General features: G+C 32.5%; 1 protein-coding gene across 1 annotated transcript in view; it reads left to right on the top strand.

Moving 5' to 3' along the window:
• The first annotated feature begins 733 nt into the window (after window positions 1–733).
• The window catches only part of LOC127736196 (collagen alpha-1(XXV) chain-like), a 30,542-nt gene continuing 16,960 nt past the window's right edge, over window positions 734–14,315 (top strand). The window contains exons 1-3 of the mRNA XM_052246790.1: window positions 734–861; window positions 12,279–12,330; window positions 13,016–13,042. Of these exons, the coding sequence (XP_052102750.1) occupies window positions 12,282–12,330; window positions 13,016–13,042 (76 nt within the window). The 5' untranslated portion in view covers window positions 734–861; window positions 12,279–12,281. The remainder of the gene's footprint in view (window positions 862–12,278; window positions 12,331–13,015; window positions 13,043–14,315) is intronic.

The following is a 14,315-nucleotide window of genomic DNA, read 5'->3' as shown; positions in this document are numbered from 1 at the left end:
TGGGTCGACCCAGTTGAAGAATTGGAAATTGTGACTGCCATTGAAACTTTAAGGGTATGCCGAATAGTGAAACAAGTTTTGCCTTACTGGGGTCACCTACGGAGACGTGGAAAAATTGTAAGGGAATTGTAATTGTTCTTGAACATAGAATTTGGCGTTGCATGGAAGTCATGTCCCTCGTCAGTGAATCTGGTATCAATGTCTATACCCTAGGGCGCATCCTTGTGTGTCCCTCGTCAGTGAATCTGGTATCAATGTCTATACCCTAGGGCGCATCCTTGTGAAGGTAAACATGAAGCTGTTATTGCCATTGTCAATACAAATCAGTTTGGTATATTACAGGTATGTTGAAAGGTTTCATGCAACCAGAGAAATGAATTTTGACACTTATCGGGTAAATTATTTTGATAACAATATGACCTGATACTTGTATTGTAATATTATGAAGTAATTATATACTCTAGATTGATTAACTTATCGTAAGGGTAAGTGGTCTAAATTGGTTCTAATTACAGATATTGTTCTCAAATTAAGATAGTCAATAATTGGAGAGATAAAAGGTTAATAAAGAGCTTTTCAGTTACATAGATGGACATTGTAATGGCTGAAAAAATGGAAGTAAACACCACGGTCCATATCAGAGTTTTATACATTTTAATATTTGGGCTTCACTTTGGATTTTTTATTTTACTATACTGTAACAATGCCTTATGGTGGAAAGTTGAGAGTTTTGATAGTACTTATCGTAATACTGACGATAACAGCGATCATAATCCTAAGATTTCAACTGAAAATGAATTACTGAACGAATCAACACGATTGAAAAGAAGTCGGACTTTTAGAAGTCCGGTCAGCACAACGGTAAGAATATATACTATTTCCCCTTTTTTATGTGCCAGCTGAACCCCGCATCCGGATGCGGGATTTTCTCGCTGTGTTGAAGACCCATTGGTGGCCTTGGGCTGTTTTCTGCTGTTTGGTCGGGTTATTGTCTCTTTGACACATTCCACGTTTCCATTCTCATTTTTATTTCCTCTGTTGGTTTTGTTATTGTCCTGTATAAACGGAAAATATATGAAAATTCTGCTTGACCAAGGTTCTAACATACTTTCTGATAGTTTGTTTTCTTCAAACACTTTAAAATGAAGTTGCAATCTATGTGGTACACGTTTTAAAATTCCAGATCAAATACTTATGTATGGTGTCTTAAAGCTAAGGTTGCATTTCCCTCAGGCTAAGTTGACCTTCAACGGTTTGATTGTCATTGCAAGGCCTTTAGGATTTTTAGTTTGTCAATGTTTTATATATTTGTTTCCCAAGCTTCCAGTCTCGAGCGTTCTGATGGCGATTAAATCCAAACCATGAGCACGTGTAGTATGCATGCGTCCTTATGACGATTAAATCCAACCCATGAGCACGTGTGGTGCGCATAGATATCATATCGTATCTAGTTATCAATTGAATACTTTTAATATATTCTTTATTTATTTGACAAATATGAGGAGTTAAATGGAATAAAATATAACATATATCTAAGCATTAAAGTTTAATGAAAAATAGCACAATAGTCCGCCAATAGTTCAATGGTTTAAATGTAGTTATAAAGTAATGAAACGACTGAAATTGATCTGCTCTTCCAGCTCAGATAAATGGCAAGCGCATATCCTACTGGACAAATCTGACAAGAGAGTATGTTTTTGACATTTTTAAAAGTGGTATCACGTGGTATCACATCAACTAACTGGAAAGTAATATGTCTATATCAAGCTGGTGTAGTTAACAAAACTATCGTTCGAAAACTCTACAAAACACAAAATTATGAAGAAATATGTAAATATAAACAAATGATAAATAGTATACAAATAATTACTGGTCGTAAATCGTTCGAATTTTAGTTAAACACGTGTCAGAATTTTTGTTTTGTTTTCATATATATTTATGAAGTTATGAAGACCGGCAATTAAAAGACCCCTAAAATACTGGTACCATAGTAAGATCGATGGCATAATATGATCAGTTGTGTACTGGAAGATAGGTATCATGATATTATAGGATCCGTTGTGTGAAGGACGAATAGTCCAACGGTACTTTAATGAATGATCAGTCGTGTTTAAAAGAAACAAACGGTACCATTGATTGATAAGTCGTGTAAAAAAGCAACAAACAGTACCATTAGATAATCAGTCGTGCAATAAAAGAAACAAACGGTACCATTGAATGATAAGTCGTAGAAAAAAGCAACAAACAGTACCATTAGATAATCAGTCGTGCAACAAAAGAAACAAAAGGTACCATTAGATGATCAGTCGTACAAAAAAAACGCTACCATAAGATGATCAGTCGTGATAAAAAGAAACAAACAGTACCATAAGATGATCAGTCGTGTAAAAAAGAAACAAACGGAAACATTTGAAGATCAGTCGTGACAAAAAGAAACAAACAGTACCATTAGATGATCAGTCGTGCAATATATGAAACAAACGGTACCATTGAATGATAAGTCGTGTAAAAAAAGCAACAAACAGTACCATTAGATAATCAGTCGTGATAAAAAGAAACAAACGGAAATATTGGATGATCAGTCGTACAAAAAAACGCTACCATTAGATGATCAGTCGTGATAAAAAGAAACAAACGGCACCATTAGATGATCAGTCGTGATAAAAAGAAACAAACGGCACCATTAGATGATCAGTCGTGATAAAAAGAAACAAAAGGAAACATTGCATGATCAGTCGTGTAAAATAGAAACAAACAGTACCATAAGATGATCAGTCGTGATAAAAAGTAACAAACGGAAACATTGGATGATCAGTCGTGTAAAAAAGAAACAAACAGTACCATAAGATGATCAGTCGTGATAAAAAGAAACAAACGGTACCATAAGATGATCAGTCGTGTAAAAAGAAACAAAGGGAAACATTGGATGATCAGTCGGGATAAAAAGAAACAAACGGTACCATTGCATGATCAGTCGTGATTAAAGGAAACAAACGGTACAATAAGATGATCAGTCGTGTAAAAAAGAAACAAACGGTACCATATGATGATCAGTCGTGTAAAAAAGAAACAAACGGAAACATTGGAAGATCAGTCGTGTAAAAAAGAAACAAACAGTACCATAAGATGATCAGTCGTGATAAAAAGAAACAAACGGTACCATTTGATGATTAGTCGTGATAAAAAGAAACAACAGTACCACTGGATGACCAGTCATGTAAAAATGAAACAAACGGAAACATTGGAAGATCAGTCGTGTAAAAAAGAAACACACGGTACCATTTGATGATTAGTCGTGATAAAAAGAAACAAACGATACCATTGGATGACCAGTCGTGATAAAAAAAAACGGTACCATAAGATGGTCAGTCGTAATAAAAGAAAAAAAGGTACCACAGTATGACCAGTCGTGATAAAAAGTCAAAAACGGTACCATCGGATGCTCAGTCGTGATAAAAAGAAACAAACAGTACCATTGGATGATCAGTCGTGATAAAAAGAAACAAACGGTACCATTTGATAATTAGTCGTGATAAAACGAAACAAACGGTACCATTAGATGATCAGTCGTGATAAAAAGAAACAAAAGATACCACTAGATGATCAGTTGTGATAAAAAGAAACAAACGGTACCATTAGATGATCAGTCGTAATAAAAAGAAACAAACGGTACAATTGGATGGTTAGTTGTGTAATGATGCAGAAGTATCTAACGGTACCATAAGATAATCAGTCGTTTAAAGAAGAGACATTCGGTACCATTAGCAGATTAGTTGTTTAAAATATGAGGATCAAAACGGTTCTTTATATGAGATGAACTGTACGTTGTATCAGTTAGGAAGATAAAAAAGAGACAAACGGTACTATTGGATGATCTGTTGTGTAAAGAAAGGAGAGAGAAAACGGTACCATTGTATGGTTAGTTGTGTAAAGAAAGAAGAGAGAAACGGTACCATTGTATGGTTAGTTGTGTTAAGAAAGGAGAGAGAAAACGGTACCATTGAATGGTTAGTTGTGTAAAGAAAGGAGAGAGAAAACGGTACCATTGGATGGTTAGTTGTGTAAAGAAAGAAGAGAGAAACGATACCATTGTATGGTTAGTTGTGTAAAGAAAGAAGAGAGAAAACGGTACCATTGTATGGTTAATTGTGTAAAGAAAGAAGAGAGAAACGGTGCCATTGTATGGTTAGTTGTGTGGAGAAAGGAGAGAGAAAACGGTACCATTGTATGGTTAGTTGTGTAAAGAAAGGAGAGAGAAAACGGTACCATTGTATGGTTAGTTGTGTAAAGAAAACAGAGAGAAAACGGTACCATTTTATGGTTAGTTGTGTAAAGAAAGGAGAGAGAAAACGGTACCATTGTATGGTTAGTTGTGTAAAGAATGGAGAGAGAAAACGGTACCATTGTATGGTTAGTTGTGTAAAGAAAGGAGAGAGAAAACGGTACCATTGTATGGTTAGTTGTGTAAAGAAAGAAGAGAGAAAACGGTACCATTGTATGGTTAGTTGTGTAAAGAAAGAAGAGACAAACTGTGGCATTGGAATATCTTTAAGACAGTAACAAGTTCAATATCATAGGGTTTTCTCGACCTATTGTCTTCCCAACTAGAAAAAACATAGTCACTGACAACTCGAAATTCCTAACTTGGAACTGACAAAACCAATGAGCGATCGAATACTAACTTGGTTTAAGTACATTCATTTCTAGATTTCTGACTTGGTACATACATAATCGAGGCATTCCGGCTTCCTCCACCAATAAAAACTGACCGCCACGAAATAGCACAATAGTGTTGAAAGAGGCTTTAAACACAAATCAATCAATTAATTAACCTTACAATGTATTATAGACCAAAATATTGCCTAAACATATTCTTTTTCATACATTTAATACTGTAAAACAAGATTGACTGCTCTTATTATCAGTTACTAGTCCACAAAATCATGTGGAAAAAATAAGAATAACAATAGACTATAATGCTCTCACTTTCCGATATGACTTTTCATACCATTTGACATCGACCTCATTATATGACGAAGTTTTTAGATATTACATAGCGTGATTAAAACACTTAATACTTTTATTCACAAACTATTGCTAAATCTAATACATATGTTTAAAACGACATTCGTAATTCTAAATAATGTAATGTCATCGGTTGATCACAAATTCATGAAGTAATCATTTTCATTTGGTCTTATATATGTTCCTGTCAGCTGATATAAATATTTCATTTTTAACAACATCCATTTAGCAATATATTCCATCAATCTAATGTCATAATAGTGTCGATCTAAAGCATTTTGATAATACATCTGAATCTTTTTCTTTCTTAGTTTCTAACTAATTGCTTAGGTTTTTCAGTGTGACTCATGGGACTTATTTATATTCTATATAGGAATGTTTCTTTAAAAATCATAATGCATACATTTTTGAAAAAAACATACAATTAACTCCAATAATTGGTATTCTATGAAAGATGTAAACGGAAATAATTTGAATCAGATTACAACTGTATACCTCTTTAAAAAAACCTTTATAAAACCTTTTTTTAGAAATTTAGAATCGGACAGTATTTTAGTTTAAAAAGAGCATGCCCTCCCCCAAATAGTATTAAATGTCGGTGCCAAATAGATAACAATTACAAACAGATATAGTACACGGTATCAGAGAATATTCGAAATTACTGTTGGAAATATCGCTGATGTGAATTAGCTGTCCAACACTCTAAATTCTGTGTTGTAATTCATAGAAAATATCACACAGCAACGTCATGCATATGAATTTATCCTGCAATCGATTTTTTTACTACACAAATATATGTGGTGGACAGGGTTGGAGCCTGTAATTCTGTGCCTGTCGTTTGTTGCTGTATATCATATTTGTTTTTCGTTCATTGTTTTGTACATAAATCATGTTTTACATTTGTCATTTCGGGGCCTTTTATAGCTGACTATGCGGTTGAAGGCTGTACGGTGACCTATAGTTGTTAACTTCTATGTCATTTGGTCTCTGGTGGAGAGTTGTCTCATTGGCAATTACACCACATCTTCTTATTTTTATATATAACACGAAGCGATAAACGTATAGTATAGTTTATAGTTTCCTGGTATCCTGCTTCTGTTGCAAGCGAACGTTTATGATCAAATTATTGATTACATCACAAATCAATTTGGGGTACTCATCCGCGATTTTTAAGTCATGTCGATTTCATTTACAAAAAACAAACAAACTCAACAGTTTGGATGTAATAACACCTAAAGGTTTATGTTCAATTTCAATTACAGGATAAAACAATATTTCTACAATATTCCTACAGTGTAGGACAATAAATAATTTATTTGTACTCGCTTCGAAACAGGAAAAAGCTCGTCGAGCCTCGCTTTTCTCTCTGTTTCTAAAGCTCGTACAAATAAATTTTATACTTTCTTATACATTGTACGAATTTTGTGTATGTGTCCACTGTTCAAATGTTTAATCATGGTTAATTGGCTTTAAATTGCTACAAAGTTAACACGTTAGAGTTTATGATTAAGTCAATTTAAGGGGAACCACCATGACTAATAGTAGGGCAATGATGTTTGGCAAGCAGTTATATCAACATTGGCACATCTTTGAAAAAATTGTATAGTTTGCATTTTATTGTTTGTTATATGTAAATTTACCTTTAATTGGATATAAGAAGATGTGGTATGAGTGCCAATGAGACAACACTCCATCCAAGTCAAAATTTATAAAAGTAAACCATTATAGACCTATCTATGTATTATGTTTCATTGAGCCACCAGTTTAAAAGCTTCCTTTTAAGCAGCAACTTTCTCTACTCGAAGACATATATCCTATATCAAGGTGCTGATGGAATGTTGCTTCATTTGTACAAAAAAATGGAAATTCCATAATGGCAAATTTGAAGTCATGTCTTTTGTCGTCAAGTTCTCAATATGCACTCTAAGTTAGGGTTAGGGAACTCAGTTTCTAGGAAAAGTCTCCATTTGTTGATCTGCATTGACAATAGTGATTATTAATATATAATAAAATGTCGATAATAAACTTATAAAACTATTTGTATCTTAGATTTCCAAATATATCTTTACAAGTTGAATGTGTTGATGGGAATTATCGACAACATATATCTTCATTTCAAAAAAATAAGTATTGAAGCGTCAATCACATTTAAAATCTAAAAAAGATATAGTTTTTATTTCTCATTGTCATTTGTTCTTATTATATCCCAAAACAGTGAATAAAACACTCTAATATATTAATTTTTGTACAATTTCTCATTTAAAAAGTCTCCTGTTAATATAATGTAGATGGATATCTATGATACTACATTAAGTACTCACGAAACGTTGTAAATCATATAACTTTCATCAAATATTCTCCAGACAAAGTTTGGCAAGTTAAAATAAAAAAGTCCTAAACAGAGAAAATCCATACTTGTGGTTGTCTGACTTTTGAGGGTTTTGGTGACAATGTACAGAGAATACAGTAACACACAAACTACATAGTAGATGTTGTCGACTTTTTTTAGGTACATTTGCAATATGTGTTGTTGTCTTTTTCATTGAAACAAGGTAAACAAAGAATTCAGTTATACACTTAGTAAATAATAGATTGCCATTGTTAAAGACGACAAGAACCACCAGAGATACTGGACAGTATAACAGACCACTCTAACTAAAGGTTACTCTATGATTAAAAAAAGATATTGTGCCCAGCAGACAGAACTTCTATGTTGACATGAATTATCATTGATATGATCATAATTATAAACTAACTGTTTCCAAAACTTAAAACTTAGAATTTACTAAGAATTTTCTACCCCAGGATTACCTTAGCTGTATTTGGCAAAACCTATCGGAATTTTGAGTCCTCAATGGTCTTCTACTTCGTACTTTATTTGAGCCTTACTGTTGAGTCTTTTGTAGACGAAACGCGCATCTGGAGTACAAAATTTAAAGCCTAATATCTATGGTGAGTGCATTGGATATCAATGTACACTGAGCTGATATTAGTAGTCCCATATAACATAGTTATGTTACATATTTTTATAGCAGATAGAATTAACTCCTGAGAAGCATGGACTTCGCTAGGTTCTCCACGGACTTATGCCGATGAAAGAACTAGTTATGGCTAACCAACACTAACGAGTCTCCCTCAATAGGCATTTGTTATCTTTAAGTTTTCAATTTCCTCAGTCAAAAGTTGACCTAAAATGGATTTGGATATAATTTGAGGTCATTTTCGGTCATATAGCTCTTTAATTGTTTCGGTTCTTAAACATCTTTGGCTTTCAAATATTCGGCTTTGAGCGTTCATGATGAAGATAAATCCAGAAAAGTGCTTCGAACGCATGCAACTTTTAAGTGGTTTTTTTTTTTCATTTTCTTATGATATGTATATTCATAAACGAAAGATGGCAATGTGAATTAAAATTACTCCTAGTATATGTCTATCTATGAAATTACAATAAAAAATAATTGTTATAATTTAAAATTGTCATACAAAAAGAATATTAAAAACAAACCTGGAATCTGCAGAAATTACAATATAATATATATATACTCCTACAGATTCCTGGTTTGTTTTTTGTTTTCTTTTTGTAGGATACATTTTAAATTATGATAATTATTTTTTCACAATTTAATTCAAATCGAATTTAGCAGAAAATCGCAGAAGTAATCATCCCGAAAGTGTAATTAATTCTAACAATGAAACACAATTGTCAGATTAACGTTTTGTATCCTACATCTCTTGTGAGAGAAATTCGTGTTTAATGTAAAAGCTGAAAAATGAGCTTTTAGGAGACAATCCTCGTTCCAGCTAATCCCGCGAGAGTCAATTCGTTTTATTGTATTCTAAGCAAACCAACTGTTTCAATAACTCTTTCAGAAGTTGTTTTGAAATGAGATAACTTTTGGAATCACTTAGGTAATGTTAGTTATTTTCTAAGAAGAAAAACTCTTTTATAGATGAACAAAACAAAAGATACATTAACAGTTCCGTAATATAACTACATTTGAATTACTGGTAAATATTGATCTCCAAGCATGTCAATGGTAATGGAATCGTAAAATATTTATTCCTTTTCAACACTTTAATTGTGTAAGGAACCGAGTCTAGTATGTTGGTCAATCAGATAAGAGTTCCAAATGGCCTTATGATTAACTTATATCGACCTATAAATACAAATAAAGCATACAGATTGTGTCTAATTAATATATTACACATATCTGATCAAAGGTGTCAAAATGTACACTGCAGGGATTCCTACTGGCTGTTAAAAGGCTTCTAATTTCCTTGAAAATTAGTGTTCCGTTATATTTTTTATTTGAAAGTATATTCTTATGAAAAGACAGCAACTACTGAATTTCTGCATGCATAATAATTTTTGATATTATACATTTTAAAGGCATTTCGTCTAGTGTTTAAACATTGCATTGATATTTAGCGTGTTAAGAAATTTGCATAGGTAGGTTCAGCAGAGTGGACCGAACGAATGGAGAGCGGAAAATTTTGAATCAATAAAAAATAGGATATGTAGGCTAGGTTTAGACTTTTTGTCTAGCAAGAGGTCACGTACCGATCCTTAGGTATTTGTTATAAGGTTTTGATATCAAATAAGGAAATGTGCATAATAGTAAATGAGACTTCTATCCAACGGAATCCAAATATAGCGGATTTAAGTAATTGTGGGTCACCGTATGGCCTTCGACAATTGGGATCTGATATAATATGCAGCTACATAATTATACATGTACTTTAGTTTGTGGAATAGTATAAATCTCTTTTCCGTAGTCATGCCACTTCAGTCCATATATGGAGTTTTCAATTTACTCAGTTAGCGCTTTAAGAAATATTAATTGCAATTCAATGAAGATATTTTGAATTTGATTGATTATTCATTCAAATATAAGTACAAGTATTTGCCATGATTGTGATGCCTGATTTATTTGAAAGTTTTAATTGGTCAATGTTAACATTTTCAGATAAGTAAATCTAATAGAGCGACATCTACTCCGATATAGAATATAATAGTTAACAATTTACTAAGCAAATCCAGTGAGACATATTTCTGGGTTAACAGTTTCATTTAACATGCAGAGATCAAACGTGACACTCTTACGCGCGGTGTTCTATTTACATTTGCAGCTCATTTAACAACTATTCTTCGATGTCAGCTTTGGTCCATAAATAGGTGCTTGTGATAGGGGCAATGACTGGTAAAGTGACAGAAAAGGGTTACAAACAAGCAAAATAATTTAAAACTTTAAAACTCCTGATTTCTACTACAATTAATGATTTTGTTGGGTATGTGTACTGTCACTCCATCTTTCGAACTCTAGGCAGTGTTTTGTGGACTTTTATTTGTCGGATAAGTCCATTTTCTTTTTGTCATGGTTTTGTCTGCGTTTCTTTTTGCGACTTTTTGTAATGCCTCCTTGGTATTTTACCAAAAATTGATTTAATTTTAATTGACTATTCATTAAGGTTTATCTTTTTTCCGACCTTTGCTGTAATAAGAGGAAATTTAATATTGGCTTGGAGATAAGGAGATAAATGAACCTCAATATATCTTAATTCGTAACATTCCATATTTGATTAAGAGTATAACACAATGTTGACTGTTGTATCACTATTTTTTACATTTTTATCTATTATGTCTTTTTGTTTTGTTCACACATTGTTGTCAATATACTGGAAATTTATGCGACTGTCATACAAGTGAGAGGTTCAGCTAGCTATAAAACCAGGTTAATCCATCATTTTCTACACAAGGAAATGCCTGTACCAAGTCAGGAATAACAGGTTTTTTCCATTCTTTTTAATGTGTTTCAGCTTTTGATTTTGTCATTTGATAAGATTTTGAATTTTCTTTGGAGTTCGGTATTTTTGTAATTTTACTTTTTACTCAGACCATAATTGTAATAGATTTGGTATCAATATAATACTTAGATCAATGCTTTAATGCTCAGATCAAAGCTTAAAAGATAACCTTTCCAAATAAGATTGCATTCCTTAAAATATTCATAAAATACATACACGGAAAATAGCTAATAAGCATTCACAAACACATGAAGCTTCAATAAATATTTACTAGCTGGAGTTGTTCTAATATCACACTTGTTCTGGTTCAAATAAAACAAATGACTTTTTTATCAGTATAAACATCTAGAACAAATAATCAAGAACATTAGGTTTGTTAATTCATAGTAATTTGGTAATATAGCTGCAACCCGAACCTTTTATCTTTCACCGTTACTGCAATAAATAAACATATAAATGTTTTACATATTAAAACTGCGTCTAATTATATCACAGAGTTAATTAGGCCACGCTAATTACATTTCAAAGTCAAATACGGTCATAAAAAAACACTTTGTTTTAGAATAAAATCAGATCAATGACGATTATGTAATATAAATATTTGGTATTTGTGAATAAATATATCAAACATTGATACTGGCATTTCCTTATGTAGAAAATGATGGATTAAACCTGGTTTTATAGCTAGCTAAACCTCTCACTTGTATGACAGTCGCATAAAATTCCATTATATTGACAACAATGTGTGAACAAAACAAACAGACAAAATAGATAAAAATGTCAAAAATAGTGGTACAACAGTCAACATTGTGTTATAATCCTAATCAAATATGGAATGTTACGAATTAAGATATATTGAGGTTCATTTATCTCCTTATCTCCAAGCCAATATCAAATTTCCTCTTATTACAGCAAAGGTCGGAAAATAGATAAACCTAAATAAATAGAAAACAACAAACCCAAATAACACGTGTACAGCATTAAAGTTTAACATACATCTTTCAGTTAAGAATAGTAAGATAAGTTGCTTTAATAAAGGGTTTAATATATAATATCGATGTGGAACTGGAACAAACAATTACCTATGTTTCAACTTTAAATATAGTAATTGGTATATCCTACTCTCATCCCATTTGTATTTTAATTATTGAATGATGTGTTCAAATATACCTTGCCTGTAACGTTCAATACTAAAGATAACAAAATATTAGTTTTTTTTCTTTTTTTTTTTCTTTTTTTTGTCATATAACTCTTCAACTGTTTCTGTTCATATACATTCTCGGCTTTCAAATATTCGGCTTTGAGCGTTCCTGATGAAGGTAAATCCAGAAAAACGCTTCGGACGCTTGAAATTATTTAACGTGTTGTTTTCATTTTTTTCCAGTAAACACTTTTAGATATGAACATCTTCCAGTCAATAATTAAGCTTTCCCCTTTTTAACTTTCAGACTATGCAAGAATGTGCATATCTAACGAACATATGCAAAGAACAGAATTTAGGTAAGATGTAATTAAATAACTGTTTATATAGTTTGTTTGCTTTGCTTGTCGTTTTGTTTTTTGCTGCAAACTTACAAATAAAAAAGTACTTTTTATTTTCTTAAAAGTGATCTGTCAAGTAATGTGACCCGTCCAGTAAAACATAAACAATTAATATTTACATTATTCTTTTAAAATTGAGAATGGAAATGGGGAATGTGTCAAAGAGACAACAGCTCGACCAAAGAGCAGAAAACAGCCGAAGGCCACCAGTGGGTCTTCAACACAGCGAGAAAATGCCGCACCCGGAGGGTGCTTCAGCTGGCCCCTAAACAAAATTAGCATTATTCAAGTATTATATACAAAGTTCACCGTTTATATCAACTTCTCCAGAATACATTCAAACGTGACTATAAATGTTCAATATAAAAAAAGCTTGTTATATCAATAGGACTCACAGGACATTATTTTCTCAGCTTCCAGATTCTGGCACCTCACAGGACGTGGTGTCTTCGAGGAGAGCAACTCTTGTGCATTCGAATTCTCTTTTAAATAAATCTGTGATTATGTTTTTTTTTTTTATGTTTCGTAACATTTGATAATTTCATATTGTTTATATGCAGCTAAGTGCTCTGTATGTATTTAGTTCACTGCTTGGTTTGTAGCTGCTTTATGAATTTTATGTTATTTTGCTCCCATATTTTAGGAATTCCTGGGCCACAAGGAGTCAAAGGTAATTCAATATGAAATATGCCATTATATTACAAAACTGTAATTCAGATTTTTTTGCATGTCTGCCTTTGTTTGACTCGTATAGTAGATCAATATACATTTATAACGATATGTATTTCTATTCATGTCTACTGGTTACATGGTCTGTTGATTTGAAAGAATTTTCAAAGTCCTCCCCTTAAAACCCATGCATGATGTGTATGTATTATTATTTTAGTTTGCTCTTTATATTGTTGTGATCTGTTTGAGTTCCTCAACATTCGCATGCACGTCAGTGTCCTCTTCCAATCTCAGTTCCCGGATAATTTTTGTCATACTTTAATCATAGTCTGACATTAATCCATCAATCATTATCCACTATGTAGATCATCTTAAGAAAATCTGACCGTGTGGTAAAAGATGAAGGTTATACACTTCATATTTGAGTCAAAGTTTAACATAAAATTAGAAACAAACAAACGGAGTTTGTCGTAGTTTATGTTATTTTTGCGAATAAGCTTCATCTGGTATACCCAACGTTAAAATGCGAATAAGCTTCATCTGGTATACCCAACGTTAAAATGCGAATAAGCTTCATCTGGTATACCCAACGTTAAAATGCGAATAAGCTTCATCTGGTATACCCAACGTTAAAAGATCAAGAAGCAACAACAGACAGATACGTTGGATACTGCTAAGGTACAGAGTGCTTTTGATAAGTGTGGTTGAATGATCCATATAAAGGAGTGTACATTATTCAAATTTATGTAACAATGTCCTTAAATGGTACATGTATTTCATTTAAACAAAAGTAACGTCTGTTCTCTTTTCTTTTAATTGTGAATCAACGCTCATTTTTCAGACACTAAATGACCTGCAACTTGTAAGGATACATTTAGCGCTGATTTTAAGCGAATACAGCTTTACCTTAAAAGGATCCGTCGCTTATCAGCGTTTTATGATTTCTTTATTTATTCGATTGATATTTAAGAATTTGAACTAAAAGATATGTGGATTATACGTAAATTAGACAGCTACCAGAACATATAAACTTAAGATTTCTTCGGGTTATTCTACTGTCTAGACCAAAAGATAACTGTTTATACGATAATTCATGCTCTAAACTTGAGTTGATTCTCCAAAAGTAATTAATCAATTTAACAGAGACAGCACAAACGATCTGCCCTCAACAACACATTCTTTAAAGACAAAACATTAAGATGAAATATAAACAACCACTGACAAGGTTCCTGACTTTGGACATGCACCATGTGGAGGGATACCGGTAAAAACCT

Source organism: Mytilus californianus, unplaced genomic scaffold, assembly GCF_021869535.1.
Source record: "Mytilus californianus isolate M0D057914Y unplaced genomic scaffold, xbMytCali1.0.p SCAF_3, whole genome shotgun sequence".
NCBI classification, from domain to species: domain Eukaryota; kingdom Metazoa; phylum Mollusca; class Bivalvia; order Mytilida; family Mytilidae; genus Mytilus; species Mytilus californianus.
This window is presented reverse-complemented; position numbering and strand designations above follow the sequence as displayed.